Source organism: Dreissena polymorpha, chromosome 9 (genome assembly GCF_020536995.1).
Source record: "Dreissena polymorpha isolate Duluth1 chromosome 9, UMN_Dpol_1.0, whole genome shotgun sequence".
NCBI lineage: Eukaryota > Metazoa > Mollusca > Bivalvia > Myida > Dreissenidae > Dreissena > Dreissena polymorpha.
In genome coordinates, this window is record NC_068363.1 from 47,385,871 (window position 1) to 47,413,805 (window position 27,935).

Consider the following 27,935-nt stretch of genomic DNA (forward strand, 5'->3'; position numbering starts at 1 on the left):
TGATCCTACCTTTTACTAACCGTTCAAACGCGCGGTTGCACTTTACTGAAAAATTACTTATTTGTTTTATAAAATCATGATACCTATAGAAAAGTCTCATAAATGAGCGGGCTCTACACTTTATCCCATTAAAAATGGTGAAATATTTAAAAAGTAATCCTTAAAAATCTTACCTGCGTCGCGCTTTTGTTGATATTTTACTCCCCACACAGATCTTAAAAAGTCACGTGGTATAGGCACCGTGAGCATGCAATCTCAAACACACAGCGTGCCATCATAAACACATAGCATAACATTTTAAACAAACAGCATATCATCACAAACACACAGGATACCATCAAATACACACAGCAGACTTTGATTAACACACAGTATATCATCAAAAACGCACAGCATATCATCACAAACAAACTGCATACCATCACAAACACACAGCATACCATCACAAACACACAGCATTATATGACAAGCACACAGCATATGATTTAAACCAACATCATTTCAATGAAACCTCCGATATATCAATAGTCAACAGGAGACAGACTAGGCGTTCATTACTCCACCCTGATGAGTGTCAGCCGCCTTACATTTAGTGTGTTGAATTATTTGCAAACACAATACATTATGTATATAGCGTTTCTGAGTTTTGGATGGTTTCAGTGAATATTATCGGGATCAATATATAATACCGTAGTTTATACTCACATAAACTTTTCATGGAATAAATGCCTCAAATCGAAGAGGCGCATGTTATATTTATTCTATCCAGTATGCAGCTTGATTCGCGATATGTTAAGGTGGGGTCATACCACGTGGTTTCGTTGATGTCATTTTGGGCAATCGTGGAAAGTTAGATTGTCTCCGCCGAAAAGTTTGAACCTGTGTTTTTGACCTCGTTCCTAAGGAAATATTGCTCTTTCTAAGCGCAGATCGACGTCACCACCACAGAAAAAATAGAAATACTATTCTAGTGTCATTGTGAACTTCAATGTATCCGACGATTTACCGAAAAGTTAACATGCTGAGACTTAATACACGTGTGTTGTCCCAGATTAGCATGTGCAGTCCGCACAGTCTAATCAGGGATGACACTTTCGGCCTTAAGTTGAATCTTGATTAGAAGAGACTTCTTTTAAACTTAAAATTACGTGAAGGCGAAGTGTCGTTCCTGATGACATGCTTATCAGGGACAACACTTTTTCCTGTTTTACATAGCGAGGCTCACTTTATCAGCCTACATATTATACTGGGAAAATTTCCATTTCAGAATCGATTAATGCCATCCTGCACCACTACAAATGGAATCACACATCCATTCTTTACGATTTCCCGCAGACGATATTCAATCTTGCTGGCGACAATCTCGTGAACGACTTGCGAAAAACGCCGGACATTGCAAACCCGTTCAGTATTGAGTTTAATGCCACCGCAGCCACTGACAATGACCTCAATGGATACCTACAGGAGGCGTCGACCAGATCTCGAGGTAAGCAATATTACTAAACATTGAACTGAGCGGTAGACTAAAATGCTAATAATTAAATATATGTGTACATGCCATATATTCCCAAAAAATTGGATTGTAATAATACAATTTCTATAAAGGGGCCTTTTCACAGATTTTGGCATTTTTTGAAGTTGGTCATTAAATGCTTTATATTGATAAATGTAAACATTGGATATAAAAAGCTCTAGTAAAAATCAAGAATACAATAAAACAAAGAAAAAAAGGTAACCCTCAGCAGGGCTTGATCCACTGGCCCCTGGAGTCCAGGAGTAAAAAGTCTTCTACTAAGACCACTCGGCCATTCTTCCGGAGACAATGATGCAAGTATTTTATACTTTATATAAGCAATCCTGGTAGTTTCACAAAATATACCGACAACAACAGAACTGCCCAAATTATTAATTTGTTTCGCGTTATAATTTTCAGTTTTTTAAATCATCAGAAGATGCATATTTTAGAGCATTGTAAATGTTCAGTATTCCTGTTTCTCACAAATATCACAACTAAAACGAAAATTTGCGAATCTGAAACAACTTTTTCAATTTTGTCAATTTCCCCAAATGTGAAAAGGCCCCTTTAATAGAGACCGCTTTAGATTAATTACGGGATGGGTGGGCCCCCTCCCCCTGATATTCACCTGATTTTTGGTGGTGATTCAACATAAATGACCGAGTTCAGTTTTGCTCTGTTCCATTGAATTTTGCAAAGTTACGGGCCTTGGACTTATAAATTATCTTTAGAATAACTTTGTTGCAATTATCAAACTCACAGCTATTGACCCTTTTTTATATGGAATTTGGTTTTATCATCAGGATGAACTTTGAGCTGTAGTATGTACGAATAAATGATCAAAGCATGGTCTGGTTAGACCTTGCCAACTCTTATGGCTCCATACCACAGTAGCTAATTGAAGGAGCAATGAAGCACTATCATATCCCAGAGCATATACAGGGGATCATAAATGGCTACTTTGATGGCAAACAGTTTCGATTCTCCATTGGTGACCAGACAATGCCATGGCAGAGGTAAGAGAAGAGGATAGTACTTAACTGGCTGCACCATCTCAGTGGTACTATACATGATGGGCATGAACCTAATCATCAATGCCGCGAATAGGGAAGGGAAACCAGAGGACCAAAAACTGTGTCAGTAATAAACCTCTCATCCAGCAGGGGGTTCATAGATGACCTGACAATCACTACCACCACACATGTACAGGCCCACTGGGTACTAACAACCCTGGAGGACGCGGTCACATGGGCACGATTGAAGTTCAAACCCAAGAAGTCAAGGACCCTGATCATTAAGAAGGGAAAGGTCACCAAAAGATTCACTCTACAGGTGCAAGGGAAAGACAAACCATCCATTAATGACAGTCCAGTCAAGTGCCTCGGCAAGTGGTATGACGCCAGCCTGAAGGACACTAACAACATCAGTAGATTCAAAAGCCAGCTCCAAAATGGCCTAAAGCTTATAGACCAGACAGGACTTCCAGGCAAGTTTAAGGCATGGCTGTACCAACATGGATTACTACCTAGGTTTATGTGGCCCCTACAAGAGCTACAACCACTGCAGAAGGATTCGAGAGAGAAATCAACCAGCATCTCCGGCGATAACTTGGTGTTCCTACTAGTTTTAGGAAGACTTGTGGTAACCCTCAAAGAGTCATCAGATGACATGATATGGAAGGCAGGCATCGAGACACACACAGGGCGAAAGTGGTCAGCATGCCAGGCAGTTGCCCAGGCAGAAAGCAGACTACGACACAAAGACATAAGAAGAATCACAGCTGTATGAAGACAAGGCCTTGGCAGTACAAAACCACAACCCTGCAGCACAGCCGGTTAGAAAGAAAGAAGCAAAATGGTCCAGCAGGAGATCAGGCTTACAGAAAAGAAAGTCAGGCGCGCCAGACCAGTCAGGACAGGAGGACAGTGCGCATGGACACAAGGGCAGACCACAGAAAGACACCTTACATGGGCAGACATTTGGCACGAGGAACCACTATGACTCAAATTCCAACTTAGATCCGTATATGATCTGCTGCCATCTCCAGTCAATCTGCACAGATGGAGGTTAGTGGAGGACCCAAGTGTCAGCTGTGCGACAAACTAGGAACCATGCAGCACACCCTGTCATCTTGCCAGACAACACTAACACAAGGCCGCTACAGATGGAGGCACGGCACAGTCCACAAGGAGCTAGCAGACATACTAGAGCGGGAGAGAAGGAAGACAAGACCAACCAACAAGAAGGCATTACCAACAACCAAATTTGTCAAGGAAGGACAAACTGCAAAGAAGTCAAGAACCGCAGCAACAGCTATCCTTGCTGAATCAATAGCATTGGGAGATGAAGGTCGACCTAGGAAAACAGCTGGTATCCAGACATAGTGCTCCCCACACAGAGACCAGACATAGTTATATGGTCTCCAAAGGACAAGTAACTGGTGATGATAGAACTCACTGTACACTGGGAGACTAGGTGTGATGAGGCCTATGAGCAGAAAATGGAAAAGTACACTTAGCTACAAGAACAGTGTAGAAGGCGTGGCTGGAGTGCCTGGCTGTTCCCCATGGAAATAGCTAGAGTGCAGAGGATTCCCAGCCCAATCTGTGTGGAGAATGCTCAGCAACCTTGGGATCAAGAGAGGTGACAGGAAGAGGGCTGTAGGCAGACTTGGACAAGCAGCAGAAAGGGCATCCAACTGGCTGTGGATGATGAGAAAGGAGAAGAGCTGGACGCTAAACCACTGACCTGTAGTGTTTTGGCCAGCACTGCACATCCGCTGTCCGGAGAGTGTCCTGGGATTAAAGGATAGAAACACTTGTTGATGGGGAGTTCCCAGCTGATGAGTCAGTGCTTTGTGCAGTAGTATCTGTATTCTACGCATCAAAGAAGAACTATAGAACAATTGTTGTCTGGACTTTTTTCCAAAATTCTTTCAGATATTGACCTAATTTTTGGTATGTAAGTCTACCTGCATATCATACAGATCAAGTTCAAGTTTTGTTCTGGTCAATTGATTATTTTGCTAATTTGCATTCCTTGGTATAAAGAATTTTTTACAGAATACCAGATATCTGGACTATTTTCCTAAACCTTGCAGATAATAACCTTTTTTTAGTGTGTGAGTCTATACTTACATGACTTACAGATTATATTGAAATTCCCTTTGGTCCATTGATTTTTGACATATTTATGGTCCTTGGACCAGTTTTTTCTTTTCTTTTTTTGGCATTATTTTCAATATGCTATCAGATAATGATCTTATTTTTGGTGTGTCAGTCTACCTACACAACTTTCAGATCAAGTTTGAGTTTCGTTCCGGTCTATTATATTTTTTTTACAAAGTAAAAGGGACTTAACAATTTTCTCTCAAATAGCTGCTGTACAGCTCCAAAGTGCAGAAGGGGGCATTGTGTTTCACAAACACAGCTCTTGTTTCTTGTAGTCCCTAACTCCCTCCGTCTGTCCCTTCAAACTCCGGAAAATATATTATTAATCCTGACTCCATTGTACTAAGGTTATGTTAAATCATTTTTTTTTTAAATACCATCTGTTCACGTCTTTCAAACAAAGTCACTAAGTCTGATGCAGTCTCAGTTTTGCAAATATGGCAAGTTTATAACATCATATGCATTTTGAAACATGTTGCTGTTCACATGCATCAGTGCTAAATTCTGCATTTAATATGATAAATTATCATCATCATGGGTATGCCATGTTTGTAAACGTAGTATGTGTAGGTCGATTTAAAGAGGGCCTCTGAGGGGCGTATTGTGTTCAATACAGGAATTCTGAAATCAAATTTTTGATGTAAGAAAATATGTACAATTACTTGACATATACACAACTTAATTTTTGATATAAAGTTATGTTTAAAAAAAATAAATAAATTGGAATGTTCTGTAAATTCTAGAGGTATGTGATGATGATAAAGAGATCTTTTTATTGCAGTTATGATCTTCTTCTGCACTGCCGCGACTTTCCGTTCGTTCATGTACCAGGCACACAAACTGGGTTACACCAAAGGGTCGTATGTGTTCATCACTCTGGAGCTCTTTCCCGACCCGGGTTGGCTGGGAGAGTACCAGAAGTTTCTAACAAGTAATTTATTTTTAAAATCACATTGGGCAGGTTTCATGTTTGTCATTTACCACTGTTATTAAAGGGACCTTTTCACAGATTTTTGCATGTTGTGAAGTTTTACATTAAATGCTTTATATTGATGAATGGAAATATTGGATCTATAATAAACCGCCAGTAAAAAGCAAGAATATAAATGCAATATATAAGAATATAATTTAAGAAAGAAAAAGTAACCCCCAACTGGGCTCGAACCACTGACCCCTGGAGTAAAAGTCTAACGCTTAGACCACTCGGCCATCTGTGCTTATACAATGAGTGATGTATTTTGTTCTTAATATAAGCAATCCTTTGAAGTGTGCAATCATTTTGCGTTGCAATACATAAAATTTTTCAGGTTTATAAAATGTAAAAGATGCATATTAATATGGATATTTGAGAGCATGGTTAATGTTCAGTATTACTGTTTCCCCTTGAGAGCATGGTTAATGTTCAGTATTATTGTTTCCCTTTGAGAGCATGGTTAATGTTCAGTATTACTGTTTCCCTTTGAGAGCATGGTTAATGTTCAGTATTACTGTTTCCCTTTGAGAGCATGGTTAATGTTCAGTATTACTGTTTCCCTTTGAGAGCATGGTTAATGTTCAGTATTACTGTTTCCCTTTGAGAGCATGGTTAATGTTCAGTATTACTGTTTCCCTTTGAGAGCATGGTTAATGTTCAGTATTACTGTTTCCCTTTGAGAGCATGGTTAATGTTCAGTATTACTGTTTCCCTTTGAGAGCATGGTTAATGTTCAGTATTACTGTTTCCCTTTGAGAGCATGGTTGATGTTCAGTATTACTGTTTCCCTTTGAGAGCATGGTTAATGTTCAGTATTACTGTTTCCCTTTGAGAGCATGGTTAATGTTCAGTATTACTGTTTCCCTTTGAGAGCATGGTTAATGTTCAGTATTACTGTTTCCCTTTGAGAGCATGGTTAATGTTCAGTATTACTGTTTCCCTTTGAGAGCATGGTTAATGTTCAGTATTACTGTTTCCCTTTGAGAGCATGGTTAATGTTCAGTATTACTGTTTCCCTTTGAGAGCATGGTTAATGTTCAGTATTACTGTTTCCCTTTGAGAGCATGGTTAATGTTCAGTATTACTGTTTCCCTTTGAGAGCATGGTTAATGTTCAGTATTACTGTTTCCCCACAAATATCATAGTAACAACGAAAATTTGCCAATCTGAATTTTTTTTGTATATATTTTGTCAATTTACCAAAATGTGAAATTAGGCCTCTTTAAAAGTTTGAATAGAAAGCAAATAAACCAACTTGAAAAAGGATAAACAAAATGGCGATTCTTTTAACTTTTTTGTCACAGTAAAAAAAATACAACCAAAGCAGGCGAAATACACTAATGCCATTTAATTACACTGAAAAATATTTCTGTTAATGAGTTAAATGCACTTTTTATACGCCCGTATAAAATACGGGACGTATTATGTGAAACCCCTTGGCGGCGGGCGGCGGGCGGCGGGCGGAAGGCATCACTTTGTCCGGACTCTAATTCAAATTGTATTCATCCGATCTTCACCAAACTTGGTCAGCAGTTGCATCTAGTTGATATCTAGGCCAAGTTCGAATATGGGTCATGCCGGGTCAAAAACTAGGTCATAGGGTCAATAAGTGCATTTTCAAAGAGGCCACTTTGTCCGGACTCTATTTCAAATTGTATTCATCCGATCTTCACCAAACTTGGTCAGCAGTTGCATCTAGTTGATATATAGGCCAAGTTCGAATATGGGTCATGCCGGGTCAAAAACTAGGTCATAGGGTCAATTAGTGCATTTTCAACGGCGCCACTTTGTCCGGACTCTAATTCAAATTGTATTCATCCGATCTTCACCAAACTTGGTCAGAAGTTGTGTCTAGACAATATCTAGGTCAAGTTCGAATATGGGTCATGCCGGGTCAAAAACTAGGTCACGGGGTCACTAAGTGCATTTCAAGGATTAAGCATGGTGTCCGCTTTCTAATTGAAGTAGTTTTCATCCGATCTTCACCAAATTTGGTCAGAAGTTGTGTCTAGATGATATGTAGGTCAAGTTCAAATATGGGTCATGCCGGGTCAAAAACTAGGTCACGAGGTTACTTAGTGCATTTCAAGCATTAAGCATGGTGTCCGCTCTCTAATTGAAGTAGTTTTTATCTGATCTTCACCTAATTTGGTCAGAAGTTGTGTCTATATGATATGTAGGTCAAGTTCGAATATGGGTCATGCCGGGTCAAGAACGAGGTCACGAGGTCACATAGTGCATTTCAAGCATTTAGCATGGTGTCTCCTCTGTAATTGAAGTAGTTTTCATCTGATCTTCACCAAATTTAGTCAGATGTTACATCTAAATGATATGTAGGTCAAGTTCAAATATGGGTCATTCCGGGTCAATAACTAGGTCTCGACAAGGACTCTAGATTTCAATATACATTCCGTGGTCTCGAGGTCACTTAGTGCATTTCAAGCATTGAGCATGGTGTCCGAAACTTTCGAACGGGCGTATCTTGTGACAGTTTGGCACTCTTGTTTTTAATGATTGTTGTTTACCCTGGTAGGGGACACCTTTGTTGCCTACCGGGTAATATACCTTCAAAGCCTTGGTTTTATTGGCTACTCAAGTTGTCAAGGCAATAATTATACGCAATGAAATATATAAGGTATTCGTTCTCTGTGTTCATATAAGAATTAAGTAAACAAAAACTGCTGTGCCATGCAATGTTGTTTTGGCAGTACGAGTCACTTACATAAGAGCTTTTATAAAACTGTAAATGAGAACTTGAACCAAATTTGAATGACTTATCAGTGAAAAACAAAATAATATAGAAATGGCTGGTAACAACCATGGATACAAATAAAAAAGCATGAAAAGAAAGAAAATCCAGTCTAGGTGGAAAGTGTGGTCAATGATTTGGCTGTGCAGACTTCACAGGTGAATCAAGCACGCACTATTTGGCTGTTCAGACTGCACAGGTGAATCAAGCACGCACTATTTGGCTGTGCAGACTGCACAGGTGAATCAAGCACGCACTATGCATATGCCTCAAGCCAGATATTCCCAGGTTGAAGCTTATATGATCCCTGCAGATAATGCGGAAAAGGATGAAGCTGTCACCAAGGCATATGAGTCCGTCCTCATCCTGAGCTTGTCGAAGCTCCAGGGGCCAATATATGAGGAGTTTGCAGCAGAGGTGAAGAAAAGGGCCTTGGCGAGTTACGACATAACAATAGAGTCTGTGAGTGCAGTTTTAAGTCACCTAATCACAGATTCTTGTCTTATCACTACCGTAATTACTCTTAGTTTTTAGACAATATAAACTTTCTGACACCCTTTTTTAGCCATATATATTTTATTATTTTTGTGAATTGTTTTTCCGACAAGCAGATTTTCGCCCGTTTTGAATTACTTAATTTTATTAAATTAAAGTGTAAAATTTTATTTTATTTCATTTTAATATTATAATATTTGTGGACAGTTGCATTTGATAAGAGACTTTCTTATTTGCATTAATCTAGTGACACATTACACATGTGTATTTACAACTTGATGATGGCAATTAAACCTTGCAGATGATTGCAAGAAGTCAGATGACTGTTACATTATAGGCTATGGTTTCACACGATTAGGTAGTTAGGCTGTTGTTATCATCTTCGTAAGGCAACCAATATGTTCTGCCTGATGAATTCACAGTTGTATTTATTTTTTATCATTTTGAGAACTAGCAGTTGTTGTCAATTAACGGTAGTACCAATTAGGTATGATAATCTCCTTGCTTTTGAAAATAAGTGTTTTGTTGGTAAATGCCTGCTTATATCTATGTACTTATCTAATAGCCCCGTCACACCGTACTGGCATCCTTACAGCAACCTAAGACTGTGTTTCTGGACATTTCTGATTGTCGTAGTAAGGAAGCCAATACCTTTTTCGGTAAAAATGCTGTTTTTCGCCTTCCCGTCACACCAGCGCCCTGGTTTATGACGTTCTGCGTGTCTTCACGGTGTCCTTAATATGTCGCTTGCAACCTTATCGCGTTCGTTCTGCGTCCTCACGGCGACCAAAGCCGACCAATCGGCGTCTGAGCGGCGCCCTTATTGTGACCATAGTCATTCTGAGGACGCAATAGACGTACAAAGAAGGTACTAATGACGCAATAAGGTCGCCGTACTGTCGCCTTGCAGTCAATGATAATTTTCTGTGGGTTTGAGCGGCGACCACACGACATCCATGGCGACCTTACAGCGACCCTACCACGTCCTTACTATGACTGCTGGGTCTCTTCGGTATCCCTACAACGTCCTTAACAGAACGCCGTAAAACGCCGGACTTCGGCGACTACTTTGAACACGTTCAAAGTGGTCCCCGTGGGCTTGCGTCCTGAGCAATTTTCGGCGTCCTCACTGCGTCCTCTTGCCTCCTTACTGCTTCCCTCAGGTGTCTATGTCATCCTCACTGCGACCTGGGTCTCCTAAAAGACACAGTAAGGACGCCAGCCGGTGTGATGGTGGTATAAGGGCTTGGCAACATGCCTCTGCTCAAAATCTGAAGTGTGACAAATATGCTCCAGTTATGTTGTACTGCTTATGGCAGTGATAAAAGACCAACCATTGTGAAAGAACAAAAAAACATAATCATAATTAACTCTTAGACTTAAAATATTAGATGATAATTGATTATTACAAGTTCATAATAGTCTATAAATGCTAACCTTTGAACTCGGTCAAAGTTTCATGGCGTATCAAAATGTTGTGTATTTTAATTTTTTCGCACACAAGTCTTTAAATATCTGAAGTATCCAAAAAGTAGAGTAATTATGGTAAATATGTTTACTACATAAATTGATGTTTGATTAGAGTTGAAATTTAGGGACTTAAAGAGGGTTGAGTAACAAAATAGTTGAACCAGAATTATTTGGAGTATTTTTCAAATGGAACACTCAGGGTTTGCTTTTTGACACATGCAAATGCTGAGCTTATAATAAATTTGATGATATTTGCCTGAAATTTAATAACTTAGTAGTAACAGGTTGTTTTTTTGTCCGATTATATTGCCTAAATTCGGCTATATTCCCAATGGCAAAAAATATTTTCCATTTACACAAAATTTATTAAAAATTCCCAATCTGGTAATTTAACGCTAATGACATTAGCTGTTTCGCTTTTTAACAAAGCGTAGTCCAATATGGTCTTTGTGTTGTTCAGGCGCTTATTGTCCCCTACCAGTTTCAGCGGAGGGGACTTATGGTTTGCGCACTGTGTGTCCGTCAGTCTGTCAGTCCATGAGTCTGTCACACGTTTCTGGATCCTGCGATAACTGTAAAAGTTCTTCATATTTTTTCATGAAACTTGAAACATGGATAGATGTCAATATGGACATTAAGCAGGTCATTTCATTTTGTTCCTATGTCAAAAATTCTGGTTGCTATGGCAACAAATAAATTTTTAAAAAATCTGACAATAGTGGAGCAGGTAGGTGAGTCAACATATATTGCTTTGCAATAGTCTTGTTATTTTGCGATGAAATTCAAGGGTTTTGTGATTCGGCTTAATATAAAACAAAAAAAGCCGATAAAATTCCCAATTTCAAATCCATGGGGCTGGGCCATCTTCCCTAAAAGCTGGAAAAATACCTGAGTAAGAGTGGTCCTTAATTTCCAGGTGCCTTACAACAGTATGTTTCTGAAGGTAATACCACACCCATCCATCAGCCCTAATTTATTGTGCCAACATTTATTTGAGCCTTGTTCTGAGAAAACTGGGCTTAATGCATGTGCGTAAAGTGTCATCCCAGATTAGCCTGTGCAGTCCACACAAGCTATGACACTTTCCGCCTAAACGTGATTTTTGGTAAGGAGGGACATCCTTGAAACTAAAAATACCATATAAGCAGAAAGTGTCGTCCCTGATTAGCCTGTGCAGACTGCACAAGCTAATCTGGGATGACACGTTACGCACATGCATTAAGCCCAGTTGTCTCAGAACGCGGCTCATTTTAGTTTTCCAGGTGGAGTTTTCCATCAGCTTTGCAAAGTTTACACAGATAGCTATCACAGTAAGCACCATGTTAATAAATCTTAATAGTTTATAAAAAAGTGAACAAATACTCTAGCCACTTTGTAAAGAAAAGTTTACTCTGCATTGTTACAGGTCAGCTACTATGTAACTTCTTTCTATGATGCCGCCATGTATCTAGCTCATGCATACAAAAGGATGGCAGAGAAGGGTGGCAATATAAAGGATGGAATGGCTATTGCGAAATACTTCTGGAACAGTTCCTATCCAGGTTTGAAATCTCATCGTAACATGTATGTTGTTGTGAAAATGATAAACTTCCATTGATGTTTTGTATTCCTCCATTTTGGTTTTCCCTTAGAAATCCTATGTAACAATCTCTGCTGATGGGCAAAAGAGATATAAATTAGTAAGCATCATTTCTAGCGTGCGTGCTTCCACCCTTCACATTCTTCTGTAGTACCCAACTCCTACAATATGCCAACATTGTTAAATTTACCCTTTACCACTTAGATATGTATCTTTACACATTGGTTATCCTTAAGAAAGTTAATTTAATTTAAGACCTTTCTTACTACATTCAAGTTTTAAAAGCTCCATTTCCCACCCTTAGTTTCTGATGAGCAGCAAACAGCATTAAACCTGAACAGACTGCTAGTTATTTGCAGGCTGTTCATGTTTTATGCTGTTTGCACATAGCCATTTCCACATTGCTTCTGATGGGGAAAGGGTTAAAAATCTGTATTATGCGATAACTCAAACAATAATCCAGCTATGTTGATGAAATTTGGTATCTGGATCGAGGGCCATTATGGGGAATACTCAGCGTTATTTCAGGGTTTTTGTCTGACAAAAATTTTGGTTGCTATGATTACAGATGCTTTAAATGAAGAGATAAAAGAAAAACTAAAAGGGACTGTCAACCATGAATGGGGAGAAAAGAAAAGTTCTAAAATACCGTATTTTTTTACAATTATTAGTTTATATTGATTAAAATATCACGACTGGTATCTGACATTACTTGAAAAAAGTTCATATTTTCAGTTTATTCTGTAATAAATTTCGCAATGTGAAATCGAAAGTACGTCGCGAAAATAAGTGACATAACGATACACACACCATAAATAACGCAAGTAGATTGATCATTTTATATATTAGATATATACAATTCACTACTCAAGCACAATTTGCATTCCTGAGTTTACCATGTGACGATGATGATCAATTGACTGGCGTTATTTATAGTTAACTGGTAGTTACCTGGTAGACATACCCAGTAAAATTTATTACCAAATATACTGAAAATATGAAAACTTAACAACTTTTTTCAAGTAATGTGACATACCAGTCAGTATATTTTAATCAATTTAAACTAATAATTGTAAAAAAAAATGGTATTTTACAACTTTTCTTTCCTTCGTCGTCGTGTTGACAGTCCCTTTAAGCCATTATCTTCCGACGACTGAAACAGTATGTAAGCCGTGTTGTTAATCCATTTATGCCTAGCGTCTAGAAAAAAGGCCTTGGCAAACAGCGTAGACCCAGATGAGACGCCTCATGATGCGGCATCTCATCGGGTCTGCGCTGTTTTTTTAAAGGAATTTCTGAAAGAAATATTCTAAATATAGAAACAAATATACTAGACATCCCTAATTTTGGAAATAAATGGATCCAATTTAAAAGGTTGGGAGAGTCCACTAGGCATAAATGGGTTAAGGCTTGGTGTGTGGAGAGATGGCCAAGGGGACATGCACTTTATTTCAGTTTGGTCCCAAATTTCGGAATCCTGTGATCAGTCAAAAAGCACTTAAAATACATTGATGAAACTCACTATATGGATAGATGTTGTGTATGTCTGACTGTCTGTCAGTTCAAACAATCTGGATTCTGTGATAACTCAAAAAGAACTCAAGCGCAGTTGATGAAACTCATTTATGTGGATAGAAAGCCATATTCTGAATATGTCTGTTTTTATGCCCTTGGATTGATAGATCAGGGGTATATTGTTTTTGTCCTGTTTGTCTGTCATTCTGTCCCAAAACTTTAACCTTGGTTAAAGTTTGATAACTTTTGCAATATTGAACATAGCAACTTGATATTTACCGTGCATGTGTATCTAATGGAGCTTCTCATTTTGAGTGGTGAAAAGTCAAGATCAAGGTCATCCTTCAAGGTCAAAGGTCAAATATCATTGTATTTTTCTTTCCTAAAACTTTAACCTTCGTTAAAGTTTAATCATAACTTTTTTTATATTGAACACAGCAACTTCATATTTGGCATGCATGTGTATCTCGTGGAGCTGCACATTTTGAGTGGTGAAAGGTCAAGGTCATCCTTCAAGGTCAAAGGTAGAAAAAAAACAAAAAATCATTTCTCCATTCAACCTTTTACTTACTTCTGGTGGAGCTGCACATTTTGAGTGGTGAAAGGTCAAGTTCATCCTTCAAGGTCAAAGGTAAAAAAAAAATCAAAGCGGCGCAGTAGGGGGCATTGTGTTTCTTACAAACACATCTCTTGTTTTAGTTCCTTTTTCACACAACAATTTTGGTTGTTCTGGATAGAGAAATAAGTGATAACTAGAATCTGGGTCCTGCAACAATTCAAAAAGTACTTGGGCTAGGTTGATGTTTGTGGATAAAGGGCCATGTGGTCAATGTGTACGCTATTTCAGTTCTTTTGTCAGAGGACAATTGTCGTTACTTTGGTAACAGAAACTATTGAAAACTAAAATCCTGATCCTGTCATTTCTTATTTATGGATATCCTTCTCCAACAGTAACCCAGTAAGGAGACTGATGTTTTGATCTTTAAAATTTGATATTCACTAATGCAACCTCAAATTCTAACTGTGGCTTTCTACAATAATTCTTTAATGGCAGGTGATAAAAATTCTGTGTAAAGGCTTTTTTTATAAGTTCCCAAGCCTTTAAAAAATAATATTCTGCTGTATATAACATACTTTCCTGTGCTTAATTTAAGTGTTTTTTTGTTCATGCCAGTTTGTTTAATCCCACTAAATAACCATATGAGTTTTGTTCTGAGAAGCATTATTAACCCTTTACCACTTAGATATGTATTTAACCCTTAACCACTTAGATACGTATTTAACTTTTTACCACTTAGATACGTTTTTGACGCATTTGTAGTGCCTTATAAAGTTACATTTAATCCAAGACCTTTCTTACAAGATTCAAGTTTTAAAGGCTTCATTTCCAACCCTTAGGTACTGATGAGCAGCAAACAGCATAAAACCTGAACAGACTGCGAGTAACTCGCAGGCTGTACTGGTTTTATGCTGTTTGCACATAGCCATTGTCACTTTGCTTCTGAGTGGGAAAAGGTTAAATGGATGTGAGTAAAGTGTTGTCCCAGTTTGGAATGTGCAGTCGACATCGTCTCAACTGGATTTTTATTAAGAAGAGACATCGTTTTGACAAAAAAATGCAATTCAATAAAAGTGTAAAGTGTTGTCCTTGATAAGCATTTGCAGACTGCACAGGCTAATCTGGGATGACATTGCGTGCATGCATTAAACCCAGTTTTCCCAGAACCCAGCTCTATTCCCCACGGTCTCAGTGCATCCTATATTTCCTACTGCTCTATTCCCCACGGTCTCAGTTCATCCTATATTTCCTACTGCTCTATTCCCCACGGTCTCAGTGCATCCTATATTTCCTACTGCTCTATTCCCCACGGTCTCAGTGCATCCTATATTTTCTACTCACAGGCCTGTTGGGTGAAGTCGCAGTAAGCGCCATTGGTGACAGAGACGCTGACTTTGAACTCCTCGACATGATGTCACCAACAGACAGGACCTTTCAGGTACAGTAGACTCATTATAACTCTCACTCACTTGTCTTGAATTCCTGGGTTCGCTCAAAGCTTAGCTCTGGGAAAATTGGGCTTAATGCATATGCATAATGTTTTGTCCCAGATAAGCCTGTGCAGTCTGCATATTTCCTTAAACAGTTCCAAGCATATAACAGTTTGGTTTGGCGTATAGGATGACATGTTCAATTGCCATTCAAATTGACAATGTGATAAATTGGTTTAATTCTACATTTTGTTCAGGGATTATCGTGTTGTCAATAGTTCCGGAAGTGCCTTGAGGTGTGAATTGATATGTTGATGGTCGAGCTTCATTAAAAGCATTTCTCTGGAGATTTTCCATGATGCTTAAAAAGTAAAGTCACTAAAGTGTCACAAACACCATTATATTGAATTTTAAGTTTGTGTGTGCGTAACATTACCCTTTCCGACTTAGAAGCAAATTGAAAATGGCTATGTGCAAACAGCATGAAACCAGAACAGCCTACAAGTAACTCGCAGTTTGTTCAGGTTTTATATTGTTTGCTGCTCATCAGTATCTAAGGTTTGGAAATGAAGCCTTCAAAACTAGAATCTAGTAAAAAAAGGTCTTAATTAATAATAAATTAATTAATTAATAAGTTAATAAAACTTTCTAAGGGACTACAAATGGGTGAAAATATATGTCTAAATTGAAAAGTGTTACACAGCATAGTTCTAATGGTATATGTCGTATGTGAGAACTTCCCAATAGGTATAACCTCTGCACACCAAAAGTTGGCATCAGGTTGTCTGTCTAGCTAAATTCCAGCCATTGGGTTGTGTTTATTTGCCGCGTAGCTGTTTAAAAAAATAATTAATTTGTGTTTATTATTGCTAAATTCAAATTTGTTTGTTTAATTTTCGTTTTCTAAGCATTCAAGAAACAACTACCAGTTATAAAAAGATTGAATTAATCAGTCTGTTTTACAATTTGACATATTGACGTTATTCAACAAAAGTTATAATGGCATATTTATTAGACTCTCTGCACACAAAAAATGTGTTTGTTTTTTTGCGTAGCTGTTTAACCCAGCTTTTACCTTGAATGACCTTTACATAAAGCCTGCAGACCCAAATAAATACACTTGGCAACATCCTTTTATTGAGCATTTCATTACTAAAAGTGTGAAAGGGATTCAAATGAAAATTCTTGATATAGAAATAAATTTACTAGACATCCCTAATTTTGGAAATAAATTGATCCAATAAAGAAGGATGGGAGAGTCCATTGGGCATAAATGGGTTAACCTTTTACACAAAAGAAAGCAACAATATAAGTATAAAATTGATTGTAATTAACATTCATATGAGCCGTGCTCTGTGAAAAGGGGGTTAAATGCTTGTGCTTAAAGTGATGTCCCAAAGGAAAGACTTTTCTAAAAGAGAAAATATGATAAAAGCATAAAGTGCTGTCCCTGATTTGCCTGTATGAAATTGCTTGCATGATGCATGTTTCAGACCGTGGGGCGTTTCATGGGAGTGCTACTGGAATACAGCCCCCTGCCTAACGTCAGTATCGTGTGGCCCAATGGCTTACCCCCTGATGAACCGCCATGCGGTTTCGTGGGAGACAAGTGCAAAGAGGAAAAAAGTAGGGCTTTCATAGGCCTTCTTTTTCATATTTTATGTTCTTGGATGCTTATGTTCGAGACAATCATAGTTTATCTTTAAACTATTTACCGGTACTCCAAAGTTGTATGAATCTTTAAAATCCATGTATTTGTTTATTTATAATGACTATATATAATATAATTTGATGTGTTTATTATGTTTCCACTTTAATATTGAATAGGGCATACATACATGTTTGCCTTTGTTTGTCCCACTATCCATTTATCCATCAGAACTGTGTTTTACTTTTTGTAATGGAATTAACTTTACAATTTCATTTAGCCAAAAATATTGGGGCGTCAGCTGCAGCCCCTGCAGCCCGAGCTATGACGCCCCTGATACATTTTAACGTTCACGTTCACTTGATCTAGTGACCAATTAGATAAGTTGTTGACAAAAATGACTCTTAAACTGCCAACTGTGTCATATTTTTGAGGCATTTTATATTTTAATTAATGTATATCATAACAAGTTATATTGCATTTCTAAATATGTTACCTAAGAAACTAGTCTCACTTTACAGAGGACCATACCGTTCTGATTGCTGTTCTATCGGTGCTGGGTGCTATCTTGATGGTGACAGCTGTGTTTGGTGTCTATGGATACAGGCATGTAGTTTGTTTGTTTTTTAAGGTGTATGCTTGTTACATGTTTGTTGCTTGTTTGCTTGTATTTTAGGCCATTTTAACAGTAATATTACATTGTTCATTTAATCTACTGACTGGTAATATATTGGAGAAGTTTAATAGTACTACCTTCACATACCTGTAATTATGCCAGATATGAAGTTTATTGAGCAATTTTAAAGGGGCCTTTTCACATTTTGGTAAATTGACAAAATTAAAAAAATGTTTCAGATTCTCAAATTTTCGTTGTAGTTATGATAATTGTGAGGAAACAGAAAGACTTAATATTTACCAGTGCTCTAAATATCCATTATATGCCTCTTTTGACGATTTAAAAACCTGAAAATTATAAAGCTTTGCAACGCGAAACGATTGAATAATTTGGAGAGTTCTGTTGTTGTTATATTTTGCCTAGTTTTGGTATAGTATGAGGATTGCTTATAAAAAGTATCAAATACATGGTTCATTGTATGAGATTTGATGGCCGAGTGATCTAAGCGATGGACTTTTACTCTGGGGGTCAGGCGTTCGAGCCAAGTTGAGGATTACTTTTTATGCCCCCAGAACATAGGTTCTGGGGGCATATTAAAATCACACCGTCTGTTAGTTAGTCTGTTAGTCCGTCCGTCCGGATTAGTTACCGCTCAATAAGTCAAGCAATTGCCATCAGATCTTCACCAAACTTCATGAAAATGTGTAAGGCAATAACATCTAGGTCAAATTCAATAATCGGCCAAATTGACCCTGACACTCTTGAGTTATGGCCCTTGACTCATCGTAAAATTGTGTTTTTCCTCATTTCCGCTCAATAACTCGGGCAATTGTCATCAGATCTTCACCAAAATTCCTGAAAATGTGTAAGGCAATAACATCTAGGTCAGGTTTGATAAACGGCTAATTTGACCCAGACACTCTTTGAGTTACAGCTCTTGAATCATGGTAAAATTGGTTTTTTAGCTCCACTGGCCAAAGGCCAGCGGGGCTTATGTCATGGTCCTGTGTCTGTCGTGCGTGCATGCGTCCGTGTGTTATTTTTTCCTTTAAACATCTTCTTCTCCTAAACTTCTGGTCCAATTCTGATGAAATTTCTCAGGAATGTTTTTGGGGTGAATCTTTTTTAATTTGTTCAAATTATGCCCTTGGGGTCAAATTTGACCCTGCCCCGGGGTCACAAAATTGAAAATTTGCTTATATAAGGCCTACTTTGTTTAAACTTTCAAAATCTTCTTGTCCATAACCATTGGGCCTATGGCTATCAAATTTGGTATGTAGAGACATCTAATAGTCCTGTTCCAAATTTGTTCAAATTTCGCCCCTGGGGTCAAATTTGATCCTGCCCGCGGATCACAAAATTGAACATATGCTTATATAGGATCTATTTTGTGAAAACTTTACAAATCTTCACGTCCATAGCCATTGGTATGTAGTGACATCTTATAGTCCTCTACCAAGTTTGTTCAAATTATGCCCCTGGGGTCAAGTTTGACCCTGCCCCGAGGGTCACAAAATTGAACATATGTTGATGTAAGGCCTATTTTGTGAAAACTTTAAACAATTTCTTGTCCATAACCGTATGGCATAGAGCTACCAAATTTGGTATGTAGTGACATCTTATAGTCCTCTACCAAGTTTGTTCAAATTATGCCCCTGGGGTCAAATTTGACTCTGCCCTGGGGGTAACAAAATTGAACATACGCTTATATAGGGTCTATTTTGTGAAAACAAAATTGAACATATGCTTATATAAGGCCTATTTTGTGAAAACTTTAAAAATCTTTTTGTCCATAACCATCCGGCCTAGGGCTACCAAATTTGGTATGTAGTGACATCTTACAGTTCACTACCAAGTTTGTTCAAATTATGCCCTGGGGTCAAATTTGACCCTGACCCGGGGGTCACAAAATTAAAAATCTTTTTGTCCATAACCATCCGGCCTAGGGCTACCAAATTTGGTATGTAGTGACATCTTACAGTTCACTACCAAGTTTGTTCAAATTATGCCCTGGGGTCAAATTTGACCCTGACCCGGGGGTCACAAAATTGAACATATGCTTTTATAAGGCCTATTTTGTGAAAACTTTTCTTGTCCATAACCATCGGGCCTAGGGCTATCAAATTTGGTATGTAGTGACATCTAATAGTCCTCTACCCAATTTGTTCAAATTTTATCCCTGTGGTCAAATTTGACCCTACCCTGGGGGTCACAAAATTTAACATATGCTTGTATAATGCCTATTTTGTGAAAACTTAAAAAAAAATCTTGTCAATAACCATTAGGCCTAGGGCTACACAATTTGGTATGTAGTGACATTGTATAGTCCTCTACGTATTTTGTTCAAATTATGCCCCAGGGGTCAAATTTGACCCTGCCCTGGGGACCACGAAATCGATTATATGCTTATTTAGTGCCTATTTTGTGAAAACTTTAAAAATCTTCTTGCCCTTAACCATAAGGCATAGGGCTATCAAGTTTGGTATGTAGTGACATCATATAGTCCTCTACCAAGTTTGTTCAAATTATGCACCTTGGGTCAAATTTGACCATGCCCGGGGGGTCACAAAACTGAAAATACGCTTATATGGGGCATATTTTGTAAAAAACTTTTAAAATCTTTCTGTCCATAACCATTGGGCCTAGGGCTACCAAATTTGGTAGGTAGTGACACCTAATAAACCTCTACCAAATTTGTTCAAATAATGCATATGGGGTCAACTTTGACCCTGCCCCGAGGGGTCACAAAATTGAATAAACGCTTATAAAGCCCTTATTTTGTGAAATCTTTAAAAATCTTCTTGTCGAAAACCATTCGGACTATGGCTACCAAATTTGGTATGCAGTAACATCTTATAGTCCTTTACCAAGTTTGTTCAAATTATGCCCTTTGGGTCAAATTTGACCCTGACCCGCGGGTCACATTATATACGCTTATATCTTGCTTATTTTGTGAAAACTTTAAAAATATTCTTGTCCTTAACTCTAGGACCTTGGGCTACCACATTTTGTATGTTGTGAGATATAGTAGTCCTCTAAAAAGTTTGCTCAAATTATGCCCCTGGGGTTAAATTTGATCCAGCCCAGGAGGTCACAAAAGTGTACATGTGCTTAAATAGGGCCTATATTTAAGTATTTGCACATGCCGAGAATATTTGTTACAGCCTTTTTTTCAGCAGTAGAGCGATACAGGGCCATCTTGGCCCTCTTGTTTCTCGTTTCTGCTCAATTACTTGAGCAATTGTCATCAGATCTTCACCAACTGCATGAAAATGTGTAAGGCAATGAGATCTAGGTCAAGTTCGATAATTGGCCAAATTGACCCAGACACTCTTGAGGAATACTGCCCTTGAATCATCGTAAAATTGGGTTTTTTCTTGTTTCCACTCAATGACTCGAGCAATTGTCATCAGATCTTCACCAAACTTCATGAAAATATGTAAAGCAATAACATCTAGGTAAAGTTTGATAATCGGCCAAATTGACACTCCTGAGTTGCGGCCCTTGAATCATTGAAAAATTGTGTATTTTCTTGCTTCCGCTCAAAAACTCGAGCAAATGTCATAGGATCTTCACCAAACTACATGACAATGTGTAAGGTCATAAAATCTACATCAAGTTTAATAATCAGCCGAATTGACCTAGACACGACTGAGTTATGGCCCTAGAATCATCAAAAAATTGTTTTTTCCCATTTCTGCTCAATAACTCCAGCAATTGTCATCAGATCTTCACCAAACTACATAAAAATGTGTAAGGCAATAAAATCTAGGTTATGGTTGATAATCAGCCAAATATACCAAGGCACTTCTGCGTTATGGCCCTTCAATCATAAAAAAATTGCGTTTCCCCTTGTAAAATGCTCATAACTTCAATGTCGTTCAGATGAAGCCTTCATATTTGGTATGTATGTGTATATGGACAAGGCCTTTCCATTATGCACACAAATTTTGACCCATTTGCCCTTGACCTTGAACTTAGGGTCAGTGTTTAGGTTTTGAAATCTGAGTCTAAGGTTTCAAAAAAGCGTTTTTCTGGGCATATGTCTTCCAATGGAGACAGCTCTTGTTTTTCTTTCCTTAATTTTATTCTTTTTTACTGAAGCTTTTTAGATCCAATGTCTACATTTATCAATATAAAGCGTTTAATGACAAACTTAAATACATGCAAAAATCTGTGAAAAGGCCCCTTTAATGTAGAGCCTTGTACGTTTTATACAGTGCTGTAAAGGATAACATATTTCACAAATGTGAAAATGACAATCTCATTTGCCACATTTTAGAGAGTGAAGAATTGTAGTACTAAATGAGTCTTAATTACTGTTTCTAGTATCTTTATATTTCATCCAGAAATATGGTATGAATGAAATGAAAACGAAATGCTATTATAATGAGCAATTCAATATATCGATACCGGTAGCCATATAGTATCGTAATAACTCTATGTTTTCGGACACTTAAAAATAATTATTTTTTGTTGTGTCCAAAAACATAGATACAAAAAATATTCACAAAATACAGGTGTCCAAAAACTTAGAGTCGACAATTGAAGTGTCCGAAAATAGCGTCAATTGTATCAACTACTACCACGTGCTTGTTAAAATACCATGCAGTATAGAATAAATTACAGTTATATATGTTTGCACTGCATTTTAAATAGTTTTAAATGCTTAATTTATTTGACAGAAAGTTACTACAAGGTTGTACTTTGACCAACGAGTTCAAAGATGAGCATGTGATGTACCGGTACTCGCTAGTATGAACCTGTAATTAACACAATAATAAAGGCAAACAATGAATTCTTTGTTTGTTCATTTCCGATAGTTGTTGTCTTAAACACCTTCCATTGTTCGTTAAACTTGCAATAGGGTGCATCACACTTTGAAGTGTTTAGTATTTGTCACAGTTATTTTACTGAGAAGGGGTAGTACCATTGCGGTAGATAATTGAACTGTTAATTGGCACTACCCCTGGTGATTGTCATAACGCTTATGTTATCAGGCAAAACATTGATTGAATACAGGTTTACAAGGTAATTTACCCAATAACGCAAATGTTATGGTCCGTTGCCCTCAGGCATGCACCTGCCATGTTTTATGATGTTAATCTGGTTGTAAAACCCCATGATCGAAGTGTCATTAGATATCGAAAACAGGACCAAAATTTGTTAAAATAGCGCTGTAAAATATACTGTCCGAAAACTTAGAGACATTAATTATGGACGAAAACTCATGTGTCTGAAAATTAAGATTCACGAAAAATATTATTTTTGCTAAAAAAGGGGTGTCCGAAAACTTAGAGTAATTACGGTGATATTCCTCTAATTACTAATAGCTACATGTGCTTATGCTTGAGGCTAATTGAGAGTATGGATAAAAAAGAATATGGATCAAAGGATACTATGGATCACATAAGAATATGGATCACAGGATACTATGGATCACATAAGAATATGGATCACAGGAAAATATGGATCACATAAGAATATGGATCACAGTAGAATATGAATCACAGAATAATATGGATCACATAAGAATATGGATCACAGTAGAATATGAATCACAGGATAATATGGATCACATAAGAATATGGATCACAGTAGAATATGAATCACAGGATAATATGGATCACATAAAAATATGGATCACAGTAGAATATGAATCACAGGATAATATGGATCACACAAGAATATGGATCACAGTAGAATATGAATCACAGGATAATATGGATCACATAAGAATATGGATCACAGTAGAATATGGATCACAGTAGAATATAGTAGAATATGGATCACAGTAGAATATGGATCACAGTAGAATATGGATCACAGTAGAATATGGATCACAGTAGAATATGAATCACGTGATAACACGGATCACAGGCAAAAGAACAGTAATCAAATATGTGTTATTGTTTTTTATATTACGCTTATATACAATGTACCATGGAGTAGCCAGTGTCACAGAAGTAGGCGCATATTGTAATAATATAGTTGAAATATCACTAATAATGTCCTAAAATATCATTTTGTTTTGCTATCTTGTACACAGACGATACAAGGAAGAGAAGGCTGTAAGTCAAAAGTCGTGGTTGATTGACCCTGATGAGGTGAAGGAGCGCAAGGGGAAACACAACGACTCCTTCATGTCAAAATCTGCCCTCACAATTAGTAAGGTACAGAAAAGTGTTTATCTTCACAAAGCATGTTTATGTCCCCCACCACTGTAGTGGGGGACATATTGGACCACTGTAGTGGGGGACATCTTGTTTTTGCCCTGTCTGTTGGTTTGTTTGTTGGCTTGTTTGTTTGTGCAAACTTTAACATTTGCCATAACTTTTGCAATATTAAAGTTAGCAACTTCATATTGGCATGCATGTGTATCTCACGGAGCTGCACATTTTGAGTGTTGAAGGTCATCCTTCAAGGTCAAAAGTAAAAAAATACAATCCAAGGTAAGTAATAAGCTTTAAAAGGGAGATAATTTCTAAACCTGCTAAATGATATATTGAAATTTTATTTCAAAGTGGCCCAATAGGGGGCATTGTGTTTCTGACAAACACTTCTTTTGTTTATGTTGATTTTAGCTCACCTGAGCAAGAAGTGATATAGGGTGAGGTGAAATCCCAGTTACCATTGTCAAAAACTAAGTCACCAGGTCAAATATAGCAAACCATTTTTACTTTTCAAGAGGCTATTTATTACTCAATTTTTATGATACCTGGTCAGAATGTTTATATTTCCTTAATTTAAAACAAGTTCAAATCTGGGTTACATGTGTTAAAAACTAGGTAAAAACCTTCTTACCATTATAGAAGCCAGTTTACAACTCTACCATGAGGAGACTTGGTCAGAATGTGTATCTTATTTACAATATTTAGGCCAAAATTGTATCTTTTCTCCATTTTGTCCAAAAATTAGGTAACCAGGTCTAATCTAAGAAAACCCATATATTACCACTTTTACAGTCACATTTATGACTAAATCTTGATGGAACTGTATTAGAATGTAACTCTATACAATATCAAGGAAATGTTTGAATCAGGGTCAAATTTTGCCAATCAAAGTTCCGAAGGCATTGAAAGCCTGTTGGAAAGAGGGACGTTTCTGGTGATGTAAATTTTAAAGGAACAGTTGACTGAATACGTTCATGTAGGTTTCTGAGTTGACTGAATGAAAATCTTAATGGGTATTAAAAAAAAGTTTTTTTATAAAGAATAAGTACAAATAAATGAAACGAGAAGTGATGAAATATTGCAAAACATCCTATATCAATAGGAAAATCAGAACACATATCAAGGGAGCTTGGTATTTTGCCAGCAAGTAAATCCCCGGATGAAAATGTTATTTCTGATTGGCTGGACGTTTATTATTGCTCTTGTTTAAATTTTAAGAAAATGGTTCCCTTCAGATTTGCCCAAAGGTTATATATTAACAAAATGAAGTAAATATTTCTCATATTTTTGTACTAGGTGGTAAGGGTGTCACGTTTAAACGGTCGAGTTTCGTCTTTTGCTGAAAAACGTTTACCAAAACAGTAAACGTTTAAACGACAGTCAATATCAATATAATAAATATTGGGGTGCAAATAACGCAGCTGACTACCCGTACGAAATATATCGATGAAGAATTGCGAAATCAGGGTACTTGCGGTAAATCCGGGCTACCAAATTCGGCACTAATTTATTTATGATTGGTTAGCGGATGGCACAGAAAAGAACGGATACTAACGGAAAATCTTCTCTTCTTTCCAAAAATCTTACAAATTCGCAACGAAACAGTGCATATGCCGCCATCTTGAAATATTTTAATTGATTGATTAGCAAAGTAAAACACTGCGGTAGCATGTTGAATAACAATATTTTAACCGAATTATAAATATATTGATTATGTTTTTGCTAGTTAACTGGTTTTTATTTCCTGCGGTGAAACGATCTGCATATTGAATTTCATGTGCAAAATACGTGTCGTTTTCGTAAACAGTATTTTTCATCGATTTTACATTATTTTCGACGTTCATTAAATTATTTTAATAGAATGACGAATACACATGTGGTGATACGGATGGTCTGCTTTATTATCGTTTATGGTTTTAATATGACTTCATTGTGCGAATGGGATATGCACTGAATATTACTCCCGGAAATAACTATTTTCAGTTTGGAAATGTGATGGTACTGATGATTTTTAAACGGACATAGGGATACCGTTTAAACGGTAACGTTCCGTTTATTTCATTTCGTTTAAACGTTTAGAATAATCGGTAAACTTGACACCCTAACTAGGTGGTTATAAACCTTATAATTACATCATTATTATTTAAGAGACTGAACAACTTTTTCATTTGAAAGCTTTGTTTTGTTTGTTACTTCTCATTATACTGTTACGGTTGTCTGCCATTTTCATTTAATTAGAAAGGAACAATTACTTGTTATTGTTGTGTTGTTGTTGTTGTAACATTTACCTATAACATAACTTACGCAAAATTTTAAATGCACGCTGTATTTTGGAGCACACGTTCTGAAGGTTTTTATTCTTATTTGCCGTGACAAAGATTGAGGATATTACTGCCTTAAGGCCACGACTTTTATATTTCTTGGTTTACAAAACCGCCGACCCTAATTTTTGGAAAATGGGAAAAAAAATAAAATCGGAAAATCGTCTTTTTTTTTAAATATTTTATTCCCGACCGCACTGCAAAATGAGCGAAATGAGAAAAAAACGATCCGGTTTGAGTACGGTTGCGAATAAAATCAAGTAAGTACAATCAACGATTGGTTCACATATATTGCAGAGATCGGGATATTTTTCAATGTGACACATTATGTACCAGTCCTTTTATGGGCACTTCTCAAAATTTATTTCGGGTAAAAATTACAGACAATAAGAAAATCAGCGTCAGTCAAATGTCGACCCCATCAAAATTTATTTCCGTGTCTGTGACGCAACTATATTGTTTAACATGTTAATTATATTATATATTATATTAAATTATATCAAACTTATTTGATAATAAGTATAAATAATCCAATAAAACACTGCCATTATTTACGATATATGTGTTTAGGAATTTTGTAAACACGTCCGCCATAGTTTATAGGAACTGTACAGAAAGTTTGGAAATCGGAACAAATCGGTATATCTCGGAAAATCATTGATAAATGTATTTGTCGTTTCAATGCTTAGGGCCGAGTAATTTCGGCAAATCGGAACTCAACTTGTGTAAAACACTAGCTCAATTAACCGTTAAACTCCGCCTCCGTTCTCTGCAAAAGATTCGAAGGCGGAGCTATGCACGTGCTTTTATTAAATTGGAGAATTGCAATTGAGAAACAAACACACGATTGGTTCGGCATGTTGATTGCTAGACAAAGGAAGCCAATTTTTTCGGCGCGAAATTTGTCGCTTTATTGTTTTCGACAGAAAGCGGCTTTCCTTTGATGACGTCAAACTGTCAATTCACACAGACTGCACATTTTCGGAAGACTTTAACTGACTCCTTGTTTACAATTCCAGTAAAAAAAACACTTGCTAACATTAAACTTTGGATTAAATTATCAAAATAAAGCAAAAGCGAAGTTGACAAATATGATTAAATTAATTCGCGTCAGTTCAAATAAGACGTTTTGCGTTGTAAATCAACGAGTTTTCATGACAACAACAACTTTGACAAACATTACCGCGACGACGCATGGATCGATCTACCTCGATTTTTTTTTCATGTACGATCTCATAAGTCGAGTAAGAGCAAACACATACCGGGTAATTTGTGTATGAGTAGTTTATCTTATATAAGATTTATGCAACGGGCATCGCATTGCGTAATGGTGCGCATCCAATTATGGAAATGAAGCGCAGTTTTTCGTTTTAATGGGAGAAGAACGCATGTCATGTAATGGAGTGTTTAAAATTGCCTGATGTTACATAAGGTGCTGTTAGGACTCATTTCATTTGAAGATATAGATGTGTTTCATTGCATAATTTGATTTTTTGTCTCTGTGTTAAGGTTATAAAAGATATGTTGTCTTTGTTCTGATGTTATTAGTATTAACTTTTTTTTCCAATGATGTTTTTTTTTTTTTTTTTTTTTTCGACCGCCCGATGGACCATTTTCAAAATAATTTTTGTAAACCAATAAAAAAAAAAGTCGTGGCCTAAAAAAAGTTGCACGTCTTCTGCGAGAAGACAATAATTTATCAGTTCAAACAAAGTACCAGT

General features: G+C 37.1%; 1 protein-coding gene across 2 annotated transcripts in view; it reads left to right on the top strand.

Moving 5' to 3' along the window:
- The window catches only part of LOC127844182 (atrial natriuretic peptide receptor 1-like), an 87,804-nt gene that overhangs the window by 10,338 nt on the left and 49,531 nt on the right, over positions 1-27,935 (top strand). For both annotated transcript variants that reach the window (XM_052374243.1, XM_052374244.1), the window contains 8 exons: positions 1,268-1,486; positions 5,468-5,617; positions 8,722-8,870; positions 11,779-11,914; positions 15,370-15,464; positions 16,950-17,082; positions 17,626-17,710; positions 23,770-23,893. In XM_052374243.1, coding sequence (XP_052230203.1) covers positions 1,268-1,486; positions 5,468-5,617; positions 8,722-8,870; positions 11,779-11,914; positions 15,370-15,464; positions 16,950-17,082; positions 17,626-17,710; positions 23,770-23,893 — 1,091 coding nt within the window. The remainder of the gene's footprint in view (positions 1-1,267; positions 1,487-5,467; positions 5,618-8,721; positions 8,871-11,778; positions 11,915-15,369; positions 15,465-16,949; positions 17,083-17,625; positions 17,711-23,769; positions 23,894-27,935) is intronic.